The sequence below is a fragment of the Babylonia areolata genome, chromosome 26, assembly GCF_041734735.1.
Source record: "Babylonia areolata isolate BAREFJ2019XMU chromosome 26, ASM4173473v1, whole genome shotgun sequence".
NCBI classification, from domain to species: domain Eukaryota; kingdom Metazoa; phylum Mollusca; class Gastropoda; order Neogastropoda; family Buccinidae; genus Babylonia; species Babylonia areolata.
The window spans coordinates 1,482,302-1,496,759 of NC_134901.1; the positions used below are offsets into that span (position 1 = coordinate 1,482,302).

The window sequence follows — 14,458 nt, forward strand, 5'->3', positions numbered from 1 at the left end:
TGTTATGTTGGTGATCATGTGGCAGCTATTTTTAAAACGTCTTTTTACTACATACCTTATGAAACTAGAACCTTGCAGGTGTTTGAGGCATTAAAAAAATAACCTTTTTAACATTCACACAGAGACAGAACAAACAACAAGAACAAAAACGACAATAACAACAACAAAAACACCACCACCACCACCACCAACAACAACAACAACAACAACAACACACACACACACACACACACACACACACACACACACACACACACACACACACACACACACACTGACACACACTGACACACGGCACTCACACACACACACACTGACACACACTGACACACGGCACTCACACACACACACACACACACACAGAGAGAGAGAGAGAGAGAGAGAGAGAGAGAGAGAGAGAGAGAGAGAGAGAGAGAGAGAGAGAGAGACAAGATAAGACAAGACAAATTCTTTAATTCTTTATTATCGAGGATAATAGATACGCACTGGCACGCTTTCATCCAGTCCACGCCCTGAAACAGGGTCTACACAACGCAAAACTACATTATATATGTCATTGCATGCACTATACAATGCCACTTAAAGTCAGAGAGAGACGGGGAGAGAGAGCCGGAGAGAGAGATTTCAAAAATATTTTGATCCAGTGCCACCCGTTTAGGGGCCGGGCATGGGGGACGTAAAAGCAATCGCAGGAAACAAAATCACAGAAATGCTCAGTCAACAAGCGTATATGATCACCAACGGTCAGTCTAAGGCATCAGGACCTGCCAACATTCCTACCAGAATATTGAAGACCTGTTCAGACACTATAGCCCCTATAGTAACCGTCATTTACAACCGTTCCATATACAGACTGGCAAGCTACCCACTGATTGGCTCTCAGCCAATGTATCAGCCGTCTACAAGAAAGGTGACAGGAACAGGGTCGAGAACTACAGACTAGTCTCACTACTTACTCAGTGGCCTGTAAGGTTCTCGAACACATCATCTCCCGTCACCTTGGAGACCACCCGGAAAAGCACGGCATACTGACGAACAGGAACCACGGCTTCTGATCAGGCTACTCATGTGAGACGCAGCTCCTTACCACCATGAGCGACCTCCTTGAGTCCTTCGATGCTGGAAAACAGATAGACGTGGCCATCCTGGACCTGAGCAAGGCCTTCGAAACGGTCCCCCATGGCAGACTGATGCACAAGCTGGACCACTACGGTGTCCGAGGGCCAGTCTACCCCAGGATCTCCAACTTCCTCACCAAGCGGAGGATCATAGTGCAGTGCGGGTGGTCAGTCTTGGAGGGTGAAGCATCAGATGAGGCAGCACTGGGTAGAATCCGGCGTTCCTCAAGGCACGCTGCTAGGCCCATTGCTATTCCTGTGCCATCTCAACTGACGACTTGCCCGACTCCGTCAAATCAACAGTACGACTCGATTATTTGCGGATGACTGCCTGGTGTATCGTGAGATCAACAGCTTTCAGGATCGACTCGCACCACAAGCTGACCTCAGTTCAGGAGTTAGAGGGATGGGCAAAGACGTGGGGACAACGCCTCCAAGTGCACCATACTGTCCATCAGGCAGAAGACCCACTTCCTCTACACTGGATGGAACCCTCTTCAACAGGTCCAAGAGAGCCCATACCTAGGAGTCCGCTTTCAGCCGACCTGAAGTGGAGCCGGTACTCACATCACCAACATCTGCAATAAAGCTGGATCGTTGGTATGCTTCCTACGCCGAAACCTTCAGAAGTGCCCACAGGAATGTAGCATACATCTCCCTCGTCTGATCCAGACTTGAATACGCTGCAGTGGTATGGGATCCCTTCTACAGACAGAATGCTGACAGACTGGAACGAATCCAACGACAGGCTGCCCGGTTCATCACGAGGGGCTACAAGTCTAGGAACCCGGGCTGCGTCACGAAAATGCTGGAAGACCTCAGCCTCCCCCCACTGGAAGAACGCTGCAGACAACAGCGTCTTAACCTACTACATAAGATTGCTGAAGGACGAATCCTACGGCTCTACCACCAGGAGAGTTCCTCAAACCAGTCAACGCAGGCCGCCGGAGGATCCACCCAATGAGGTACACAGGCCCTATCAGCAGCAACATCATCGAGCGACAAGTAGTGAACAACACCAGAGCTGGCTTCAGTATTCCACACATCAACACAGAACAGCACAGGAACTCCTATTTTGTTAGAACAGTAGCAGAGTGGTATCACGAGCTGTCTGATGAAGCCATCACAGCAGGCCCCGCCAGCGCAGCACCACCAGCGCATGGTGGATCACCATCAAGGCCTGCCCCAACCAGTTAAAAACATATATATATATATATATATATGTGTGTGTGTGTGTGTGTGTGTGTGTGTGTGTGTGTGTGTGTGTGTGTGTGTGTGTGTGTGTGTTTAGCCAGCTCTTTCCTGGACTGTTAGCAAAGGCTGGCGGGACTACCCCTTCTTCCCATCAAGGGATAGTCCTTGTACAAAATTATTTTAATTTTGTGTGGCTCTCAACTGAAGCGCGCCCCCAGTTTTCCGTTGCGACGATAGCCAGTATTAGCTCCTCAACGTACAAATCCAGATCCAGATCCAGAGAGATCCACTGAGATTTGATTCCATTTTCAGAGTAAATTGATATGCGGCCACCGATCGCAACCTTACACAATTTTACTTAGCTTGATAAATTTACTTAAACTTAACAAATCATTTTGCTCCCATATAACAGTTTACAATAATTGTATGCTCAATGAACGCATGTATATTTCTTCAGGATAGACTTCAGTAATTGAATCTGATTTCCGAAGCATGATCGTATTTGGGGCATTCCACAACAAAATGAATTTCATCACCAAGTTCATTTCTGCCACAGTCTCTACAAAGACATTCTTCACGGAGAATGCCAAATCGTTGTCCGACTTCAATCATAAGTCTATGCGAATTATAGGTTTCTTCTTCGATATCTGACCAATGGGTATGTGTAAGCATTTGAAAACTGATGAAGGCTGTGTATTTTTATCCGAGCGTTTAATTAACGTCTGTTTTGTAACTTGTTTCTGTTCAATTATATATTTGTTACTTAACTGAATTTGAAGCTTCACTCAATGAACGTAGGCTACATCTTGTACAGGCGGCCACGCGCCGGGTACATATTTTCTGCAAATATTCTATATATTAGACTACTGGCACTGGAAAACTGTTAATTGTTTCCGGCAAAACACAACGAAATAACCTCAGTGTGTCAACAAGAATATTTTGCGGCCGGAACAATTGAACCGTATAACCAATCAGATGTAAAAACATCCGCCAGATTTATGCAAATCATTCAGTATGGTAGTAGTAGTGGTGGTGGTGGTGGTGGTGGTAGTAGGTTAGTGACAAATACAAGCTTTGAAACTTATAAACAGTCCCTTCTTTGATCTCATGAATATTCTGTTATAGACTTTGGTCAAGGTTTAACGCTTCATTTACTTTTATTTTATGTATTTATTTGCCGGTTGTTTTGTTGTTGTTTTTTTGTGTGTTTTTTATGATTCATCAAACTCTCTAAAAAATAGTCAAGAATTTTGTAAAATTGTCTAGTTGATTCTTGAAAGTTAGTTGATGGTGCTTGTTTTAAATGCAGTGGCAGTTGGTTCCATACATTCGTAACTCGGTTATTGAAGCAAAACTTTCTTGTGTTTGTATTTGAACGTTGTACAAAAAGTTTTCCATAAGTATTTCTTGTGGAAGTGTACTGAGGTGCAGAGTAAGAACTGACCCCAAGATACATCAACATGACCATTGAAAAGCTTAAATGTCTCAATGAGATCACCACGTATCCTTCTACCCTTATGGGAAAATATACTTTCAAATATGTTAATCGATCATTATAGGACTTAAATTGAGCCTATATATTCGTGTACAAGCTTTGTGGCTATTCTCTGTACCCTCTCAATTGCAGTCGATTGTCGCTTTAGATAAGAACACCATTTATTTTAATTATTGTTTCCTTACTCGGCCACTCTTAAGTGAGGTCGCACCAGAACTTTATATAGTTTTACAAAAATATCACGGTCAAAATTAGTAAAAGTTCTTTTGATAACTCCAATCATTTGATTTGCTTTATTCATGCAGTTATGAAATATGTAGGTCAAATGAAAGATTCCATCAAAAGTGACTCCTATTCGTATTTTTCATGCTCACATGATTTTGCTGTGTTTATGGTATCATTTGGTTGCATTGTTTTGTTTGGATTTCTTCAACCAGCATGCATCACTTTACATTAAATTTGTTCATATTGAACAACTTGAGCCTCAGTGGAGTTTGTCTAGATCTTGTTGCAGGATGTTACTATTTTATACTAAGAAGATTCTACACAGTCTGGAAGGTCATTAACAAAAATAGTAAAAAGTACTGGTCGCAGAATACTTCCTTGCGGTGTTCCACTACGAACGTCTGTCTCGATTAGAGGAGTACTCATCACCAACTCAGACTTTCTCAGTGAGTTTTTCTTGTCCGAATCTCTTGTCCATTTGTGTAAACTACTGACTATACCACAAGTTTTAAATATACAACAAATTCTCCGAGTGTGATTTGTGATGCGTTTGTGCTTCCATGTGAGTAACTTTCGATTTTCCTGGAACAGGGTTGTATAACTCAATTCCAGGGGAAGTCAGCTGAATGTCTATTCCGGCGAAGATCAACTTCGGCACTAAGTTATGAAGTAAGGAGAGTAATAACGAGTTCAAACTGCTTTATTTACATTGACAGCTGTTAACTTCAAGTTTTCCCCACAAACATACACACCCTTTTCACTTCTTAACTGTAGGCCTGCTGTAAGTTGCATGGTGTATGAATATTTACGGTAAAAGTAGTCCAAAACTGTCAAGATGGCGGCCTACCGACGACGTGTCGTTTGCCTTCTGCTATCTACGTTGCTTTTTGTTGCTGTCTCTGTTTGCCAGGGTGATGGAAATTTTCAAAGTAAGAAGCTTTTTGATGATCAGCCTGGCAGAGGAAAGAAAGACATTCCCGTAGGTGACGGTCTCGGGCATCAGCAGAGTTTCCGTAACATGGGTGTTATGGAAAGTGCAGGCGGTGCAGGTCAAAACAGCAAACTTGGAGGAACAGGAAACCTCGCGAACAAATTTCGGCCAGTACCCGACGAAAATCTGGCTGGAGACAAATTTGGTCGTCACGCAGGTATGGACAACCAGGGAGGTATGATGTTTCAAAGGGGAGCAAGAAGTCGAATGGGTGGCAACCCCAACAATCCCGACCTCCACAATCCTGTCGACGTAAACCAAATTGGCAGAGTAGATGATGCGCCCAAACACAGACCATCAAAGATCAAACTATCAAAAACCGAAGAATGTGCGGAAGATGTGCTGAAATTCTGCAGCCAAGGCGTCAAAGATAACAACTTCGCCATTCTTGATTGTTTGCAGAGTGATGAGAGGGTAGGTTTGCCAGCCTTTTTTTCTCTTCCTCTTCTTCCCCACCCCCTGCCCTAGTGGGGTTGCAGGGTATATAAATGCTTTTGTTGAAATAAACTTGAATATGATTTGATTAATAGTAAAGAAGTAATTCCATTGTATGGCAGTACAATTGCTGCAGCTTTTATTCTTTTCAGTATTGTTCAGAGCTGTTGATGTTTATTTGTGTTGTTCCCAGGAAACCAGATTACCATTGACAGTTTTGGCTGATGGACCTATTGTGTCTGAAAATTCTCAAGTGTTTTATGAAATTAAAATGTGTTCCATTCATCACTAATCCTCTGCCAGGTTTTGCAATGAATTGGATGAAATGATCAAGGCATACCCAGAGTTTAGGCTTTGCCTTTATAACCCATTGAAGTAATAGGTGCCATAAAAGGATTGTAATTATAGTCATATTGTACAGTATTTCTTCCCTATAAGTTCAACAAGGATGGAAAGCTGACCACACAAATGAGAGTTCTCCAACAGTCCAAGGCTTTATGGTTTACCTCAATATTTATGGCTTGGTATTGAAAAAATAGAAATAGTCTCTGTTCCTGAACTTTATTTTATGTGCAACTGGAAAGAAAAAAATATAGATAGATAGATAGATATCAGCCATCTTGTCAAAGAACTAAAGAATTGTTGTTTGATTATGTGGATGCTTCCTGTAGTATAAGATATAATAAAATGGCATTACATGCTTTTGACCAGTGCTGATTCAACTGTAAATCCCCCTCAGTAACACAGGGTACTCTTGCATACAAAACATGCAGTGATGAACAGAACACCATGACTTACAACTGTAGGCAAGATTATATTTATACTCAAGAGTTATTTAAATGCTGTACAGGTAGTTGCATGAAGTGCTGTGCATGTGCCTGACTGCTATAATGATCAACTGATGGACTCAAACCCACACAGGGCAGGGAAGTGGATTTGATCAAACCTGTGTACATGAATCTCCGTTGTGTGAGGAAAATTGAATGATGAGGACAGATGATTCTTAGAGAATTACAACTCTAGACATGCTTATATTACTATCATTGCTTGAATCTGTGCAAATAAAGTGTTAGTGAAAGCAAAGAGTTGTCGGACTTATTTATGACAAAAAGGGTCTTCAGTGTGTCTGAAACATAATGAAAAAGATGATGGAAAATTAAACGAATGATGTATGGTGAATTGAATGTAATGTGATGAATGATAGTAATATAAGTATGTCTAGAGTTGTAATTCTCTAATTCTCAGTGTACATCTCTAACCTAATTCAGTAATTGTCCTTGTTTTTTCCCATGCCATTTTTTTTTCAAATGATTTTTGACATGCTTGATATAATATTGGATCAGTGACAAAAGTCTGATTTGTTCACATCAATTGTTGGTACTATTTTGATTCTGTTTAGTAATTTAGTGTGTCAAAACTTACCAAAAAAATGTTTGACAGAGTTGAAGGCAGATGAGAGTGAGGCATTCCACATTGTGTGTTTGCAGCATGGTATCCGTTACTGTTGACATGTTTGAGCCCCACTTACTGCAAAGTTTGTAGCATTGATCAGGCTTTTACAGGTTTCAGTTTGAAGGTTTCAGGATTGAAGAATGATTTTCAGAATTTTCTGACCAACCAGTTCAACAGATATGTCATCTTGTTGGTGTCTGAAGTTTTGTGTGTAAATCAATCTATACATGATCTGTACATTCTATAGCTAATGTAGCATAGGTTTGCCTATGGATATATATCTTTACAATAACAAATTATAGATCCTGCAATAGGTGCACATTTAAACAATAAAAATTGGCGAGTAGTCTGCTTCTTTCATTGTCTCATGTCATGAAATTGCACACATTATTGATTTTGTAGAGTACAGTAATACACGCATGCACCCACGCATGCACGCATGCGCACATACATACACACACACTTCAATAGTCTATCTAAGAAAACAGCATGGGATGTCATTCTTTGCCCTTATCACTTTCTGACTTCGACAAATTTCACTTTAAAAAAAACAAACAAAAAACAAAAAAAAACCTGCAGCCCATTTTGATCGTAATTAGTACTGATTAATGTTTAATAGAAATAGTAACAAATAGGGAAGAAGTTTATAAGTTTGGGAGTTAGGCAGGGAATGAGAGCAGGGTGTGAGACTCAGACTGTCTCTAGTGTTTGCTGAAAGTCCTCTTTGAATGCATGAAAGCATATGATAATATGTACCTCTTGAACCACTGTTAAGGAGTGGAGTTGAATTGGTGACTTGTTAGTTGTTGGATGCCATGATCTATTACTGTATTAGCACAGGAAGATTAGCTGTTCCCTCTGGATGATTGACAGGTCTGTTGTTGCATGGAAGGAAAGTAGGAAGAGAAAAAGAAAGGAAGAGGGCAATATTTAAGAGTCTTGACAAAAGCATGTGAGACTATTTTAAACAGTATGATTGATAAACTGTAGTAAAGTGGTCATTTCCTGCTGCAGTGGACATCATGGGATTATGATTTACAGATTCACAGTGTAGCCTCACTGTAGGGGACAGTGGGCAAATGGATTGTGGGTGTGTGTGTGTGGGGGGGGGTGGGGGGTGGGGGGGGCCTGGCACATCTAATGATCTATATATATTGTCACAGGTAACAATATGTGCCAATACCAACAGCACATATTATCACCAGTTGTGAGAGTAAACAATTCAACAGTTATATGATGATAATGATTATGATGATTATGATATGATCATCATCATGATAAAGATCAAGAGGAGGATGAATGTGTGTGTGAGTACATATGTGACTCAGAATCAGAATTGTATTTATTTGTCATGAAAACTATTATTAGTATTAATAAAGGTCTATAACTTGTATAAGATAACAATAAAGGGTAAAACAGCGAAACTGAGCTTAATATGTGAATTTATATAATGTGGCATGGCCATGTATTTTGAAATTTTTGTTTTTTAATTATGCAAGTTGAGGTTGTGCAGGATGGTATTTATACATGTATATATATACGTATGTGACTATAAGTATAGTGTGTCAGAAAGAGAGAAAGTGTGTGTTCGGGGCTGTGTGTTAGGGGATGTGTGTGAGTAGGTGTTGTGTGAACGCGCAGTACTGGGGCTGGTTGAAGAGATTTGCTGCTCTTGTGTCCATTTCCATGTGAGTGATCTCTGTGTAAGCAGTCATAAAACAGTCCTAAAGTTAGCCTGTGTAGGTGGAAAGCAGGTTCTCATCAGCCTTATGTATATTTTAGAATTAGCCTAAATGTTAGCTTTGCATGTGCACATGAAGAATAATTAACTGCCGAAACAGCTGCCCAGGGTTCAGTGGAATTAGTATGTAAATTGTAATACAGTAATATACTTAATAATGAATATTATAAATCATCAGATTTTGTAAAATTCTATATATGAAACTCTAAAAGACAACTTCCACAAACTTTTAGTTTTACAATCCCACCATCTGGCACCCAAGGATGACGAGTTGTTAGCTCATTTTTCTGACCCAACCAGCTGTCACACTACATTGAAGAGACTGTATTCCCACTTATCTTTCTGTCTCGGATAAGGAGAGTGCACGTGCACACACACACACACACACACACACAAATTTGCATGCACAAAAAGCAAGCATGCCTGCATGAATGCACACTCTCACACACATTCATGTCTTCTACATGCATGCCAAATACACACAGAATGCTCCCTCACTCCCAGGCCTCCTGAACACTCCCCACCCTCCAACTTTGCACATACATACAAACGCACCCTTACACACCCATGTCAAATACATGCATGCACACATCAGCAAATGCACAATTTTCACACTCACTTACACACACACACACACACACACACACACACACACACATCTGTTGCAGTGCACATATTGTCATATATATACTGTTGTCTGTGCAAGTTTCTTTCGTTATTTTTATTTTTTTTATTTTTTGCAACACTACTACCATTATATTTATTATCACCAGCAGTAATACATGCCAAAGTGCAACAACATGTGGTGTGAGGGTTGGCACACATTGTTGCTGGTTACAGTGTGTGCCCAGGGGCAATATGCTGCAATGAAGAAAGAGAGGATGAGTTAACCAGGAACATAAATCTTACTAGTAATGTTGGCATGAATCCAACATCTTCATTTGACCTCTCTTCCTGAGCCTCTGTGTGCAGTCTTTAGTCCTCATGTTGAGCAAAATTGATATGCAGGACACCTCTCAGTCTTTTCTTACTATAAGTATAACCTGAATAAAGTTAGCTCTTGTTCCATTTTCCACAGGTACTGATGGCTGATTTTCTTCCATTGGACTTTTTCTTTTGTTTAATCCATTTTACAAGGACAGCATTACAAGTACAGTTTGACTCATTTTAACATACTTAAATGTTTTGTTGTTGTTCTTTAGACAGGTATACTTGCAAAACACACAGTTTTTCCAGAGTCAGAGGGCATATTTTATTTATTTCATTTTTATGACAATGGCAGACATGTTTTGACATGGCCTTGGCAGGTTATTTTGTTTGCAACCTACAGGTGGTTGTCACTGCAGACATGAGAGTCACAGATCTGGCCAGGTGGTTGTCACTGCAGATGTGAGAGTCACAGATCTGGCCAAGACAGACCCGCATTTATGATTAAATACTTAATCTTTTATATTAGTTGATAACTAAACAGTTTTACCATTTTTGACACTAATGTTTGTAATAGTCTTCTGATATTAAGCATTATTATTATGTGTAGGAGATGATATTTATATGAGTGTATATGCATGTGTGCATGTGCACATGTATATTATATCAAATTCTAACATTTCTAATAGTTATGCAGTGTAACCGTCAGCTATTTGTGTGATATTATAAAATAAATTTAATAAGTATTGGAAGAAATATACAATAATTAGTCACAAGCAGCAGAGGAAAGCAGCATGGTCAGTCCTTTACTTTACCACTTCAGATATGATCTTTTGAAGATAAAACACTATGTTAAAAAAAGAAAATTCTGTGGATTGTTATGTATTATCATTGTATGCTGTTGTGTGATCAGTATTGGAATTTTCTGGAATCAGTTATCAGAAGACCACTATTCAAAGCTAGTAAACAGAACCACCAGTCAACTAGGCAGCCAGCCAAAGCAGTCAAATCAAGGGCCACTTAAAATCCTTAGTTTTCTGACTCTCCAGTTACTGTGTTGGAAGTTTTGGGAGCAGTCAGTTGCTGTCCAATGCACTGACCAAATTGTGCCTGTTTCAGGCGGAACAGACCTGTTTTGAATCATGTTCATTGTAACAACTTCTTCTAAAAAAAAAAGAAATGGGAACAGGAATTGGTGAAATGAAAATTATAACCTATTGTCTTAAACATTTTGTTATACCAAAAGTTAATGTCAGGATATAAGAATCCTGCCTAAGATTTTAGTGGAGGTGTTTAGCATAGGTTTCATCAATCAAGCAGATTGTTTTTAGTGTTCTGTTTACTTTGTGTTTTTCATTGTAGAAAAAACACTTTTTATTATAATCAGAACTTGTGTGTTTTTTCAGGATAGAAAAGAAAATACATAAATTGTAAGTACTAATCTGGGTGGTTTTTTTTTGTTTTTTTTGTTTTTGTTTTTTTGTCTCTCTCTTCATTTCAGACAAACAACGAAGTTACAGAGAAATGCCAGCATGTAAGTATGCACATTGTGTGTGTGTGTGTGTGCGCGCGTGCGTGCGCGCACGCACGTGTGCACATGCGTGTGAGTGCGTGCGTGTATGAGAGAGATAGAATGACCCTGTGCATTTGTTTGACAAACTGGTATGTCTGTGTATCCAGTCTGTTTGGTCTTTCCTTTTGCTGACTATTTTTTGACAAGCAGAAAAGTTCTCTTGTCTCAGTCTGATTGTTTCTTAGTTTTAGATTCTTGTTTATAGCTGTTGATGTTTATTATTTCAAAAGGTTACTCATTTTAACAAAGGAAAGTTTGAGGTGAGTGAAAAAGTTTCAGAGTTGTTTCAGTATCAAACTGCAAGCAGTGGGGGTACCATGAATTACACAGGAGCATATAAAAATGTCTTGGAAACACACAGCATGCTCATTTCTACCTGTGTGGAGCCTTCAGTATTTTGTGTAGTATAAGAATTAAACTTTGAATGTGTTAACATTCCAGATATGTTCAGATTTTGGTGCAGCACAAATTATATAAGCACCACAGCAGTAATTGTGAAGGTCTGTCAACATATGTATGACTGAGGATATTCATACAGTTCACTATTGATTACAACATCAAAGACATTTTGGAATAGTATTTCAAATATTGGAAACTGTGTTCATTTGCTTATGTTTACATTTTGCAGTTTCTGTGGCAATACAAGCGGAACCTTACCAAGGATGACCGTTTTGACACAGCTTCTGGCGAGATGTGCTCAGCAGAGCTGAGTAAGGTGAGGTTCAGTGGTGCGGATGGTCCAAAGTGCAGGAGTTTGCTTGTTATGTATGATACACTAGTACAGTGTTTCTTACTTAGTGTTCTGCTTATAACATTGTATTCTGTTTGTATGTTCACCATCAATGCAGAATGAGCCCTTTATTGATTGGTGTGTTTTTGTGTATGCCATTATAGTTATACTTTTTATAGTTCTGACTTGAAGCATTCTGTAAAAACGCATATACCAGTTGCATTTACAGTGTTCGTGCCTGAGTGATTTTAATTATGTCTTGTTAGGGATTTTGAAAAGGGAAAACTTTTGTCAGCAAACAAGTAGAACTGATATCTCTCTCTTGCACAGAATGTGCTGGAACCACACACAGAAGCTACATACACATGAGTACGCACACACACACATACACACAAATCACTTATTCACAAAAATGCATGCACACACACACACACACACACAAATCACTTATTCACAAACATGCACACACACACACACACACACACACACACACACACACACACACAATGTAACTCAAAGCAAATGGTTCACTAATTCCCTCTTTGTTCATTCTTTTCCAGTTAATTCTTTTTCAGTCTCTCCCCTCTCCATCCCAGTTCCCTCCCTCTCTCTCTCTCTCTCTCTCTCTCTCTCTCTCTCTCTCTCTCTCTCTCTCTCTTCCGTGGTTCCTTTGTGTGCACACTCAAATTTATACTCTTTGTTTAATTAAGAACTTGTGGAGCCATGATGAGTGACTGTGACTACATTGGTGGTGCTGTTGTTTATCTGTTTTCAGATTGGAGAATGTAACCGGCTTCCTCATGGCAAGGGCCTGATCATTCCCTGTCTGATTGAGAACTTTGAAAACATCACCACGCCCAGCTGCCAGAAGTTTCTGAACAAGATGGCGAGCATCATCTTCTCTGACTACCGCTACATCTACCACTTTCATGAGACTTGTGAACCTGACATCAGCAAGTTCGAGTGTGGGCGTCTGCATCTTGAAGAGGATGATGTAAGTGCAAGGGTGTGCATCCACACAGACAGCAGGACGACTTCTGCCCTGGCTCGCCCGAACATAAAAGCACATTTGCCCTCTTTCAGAGATGAATGGCATGTATAGAAACCAGTTGGTCTGCACTTTTTTTTTTCCACTTCCAATATTTACTAGTTATGATAAACATGAACAAAGTATTATTGCTTACTATCAGTTATTGAGAAGACTGTTTTTTTTTAACACTTACACATTCAGCAGGCAAAAATTAGAGAATCATAAACAGTTTCAAGGGACAGTCTGAAATTTTCATATTGAACAAATTGGTCAGAAATGTCAGTAAGTTTTAGATAGCTGAATGAAAATTATGAAAACAAGAAATAAAACAAAAAAATGTGGCACATAAACAACAAATAACACTGGCATTTGAGAAGAAACCTTTTGTTTATAGGTGGACAAAGGGAAGTAACAAACGTATCCGGGCTTGTTCTTTCTTCCTGTCCTGTTCTCCCTGTCTCCCCCTCTTACTCTTTTCCACCACCGCTCTGTCTTATCAAAATAAGTTTCTGAGTTTTTTTCTCTCACTCATTTTATTTATGTGTGTGTGTGTCTCTCTCTCTCTTTCTCATGAGTATTGCTTGAGCAACTGGTTAGGAATCTTCAACGTCAAGATTTTTTTTTCAGCAAAAGAAATAGAAAACTTAACATGTCGTGTACAGTTGGGATGAAAATCTCAAAATCATTCAGCATAAAATAAGCCAAAGAAGCAAACAGAAATATATTCAAATTCCCTGCCTTCAGGTTGGGGGATGGCGGGGGTTAAACACTGGTAACAGTATCTCTGTCTTTTCTCTTCTCTTCCAAAAGTAAAACGTCTGCAGCTATGGAAAATTTCCTTTTGGCTCTGTTAATTTCTATCATTTCCATTGACATGCATTCTTTCCTACTTGAAGACCTTCAGCTTTGATCCCAAAAGCTTCATTTACTGATGCTGGTGTTCATTGTGAGGTTATGGTTGTAGTCATGCCAGCTTGCTCAGAACTGTTCATTGCGTCACAGCCTCTGAATTAATGTCATTACAGAAAATCTAGCGTAGGATCTCTGGTCAGCAACCATTGGATGTTTTTTTTTTCTTTGGAAAAATTGAGAAGTGGTTCTGCATTTAGCCAAATGACCATGGGGCAGCAAATATGTTTGTGTTCAAACCATGCACAGAAGAGATTACATCTTGTTCTTCAAATGCTAATGCAATGATGCAATAAAACGGCCTCAAGGGTGTGTTTGTAACCAAATCACCTTGGGTCAGCAAAGAAAAAGCAGATGTTTTTGTGTTCAAATCATGTGCACAAGAGATTACATCTTGTTATTTAAATGCCTGTGCATGAAACTGCCTCAAGGTTGTATGCATAATGATGCTATTCATATTTTGAGGATGTGGTTTCTTGGATTTTGCTTCTGCATTATTCACCTAACTTTATTACAATACAAGCCAGCTAGGGAGGCATGTGTATGCTAATCAGTATTAGACAGCGATCATACACTCACAATCACACTCATTTGTGACCTCAGGTAGACTTGCACATTTGCACACACACGTACACACA

At 39.7% G+C, this 14,458-nt stretch overlaps 1 protein-coding gene across 3 annotated transcripts in view; it reads left to right on the forward strand.

Annotated features, from left to right (window-relative positions):
- The first annotated feature begins 4,845 nt into the window (after positions 1-4,845).
- LOC143300632 (Golgi apparatus protein 1-like) overlaps positions 4,846-14,458 on the forward strand; it is a 45,954-nt gene continuing 36,341 nt past the window's right edge. For all 3 annotated transcript variants that reach the window (XM_076614433.1, XM_076614431.1, XM_076614432.1), the window contains exons 1-4: positions 4,846-5,437; positions 11,080-11,112; positions 11,780-11,866; positions 12,657-12,875. In XM_076614433.1, the coding sequence (XP_076470548.1) occupies positions 4,868-5,437; positions 11,080-11,112; positions 11,780-11,866; positions 12,657-12,875 (909 nt within the window). In that variant the 5' untranslated portion in view covers positions 4,846-4,867. The remainder of the gene's footprint in view (positions 5,438-11,079; positions 11,113-11,779; positions 11,867-12,656; positions 12,876-14,458) is intronic.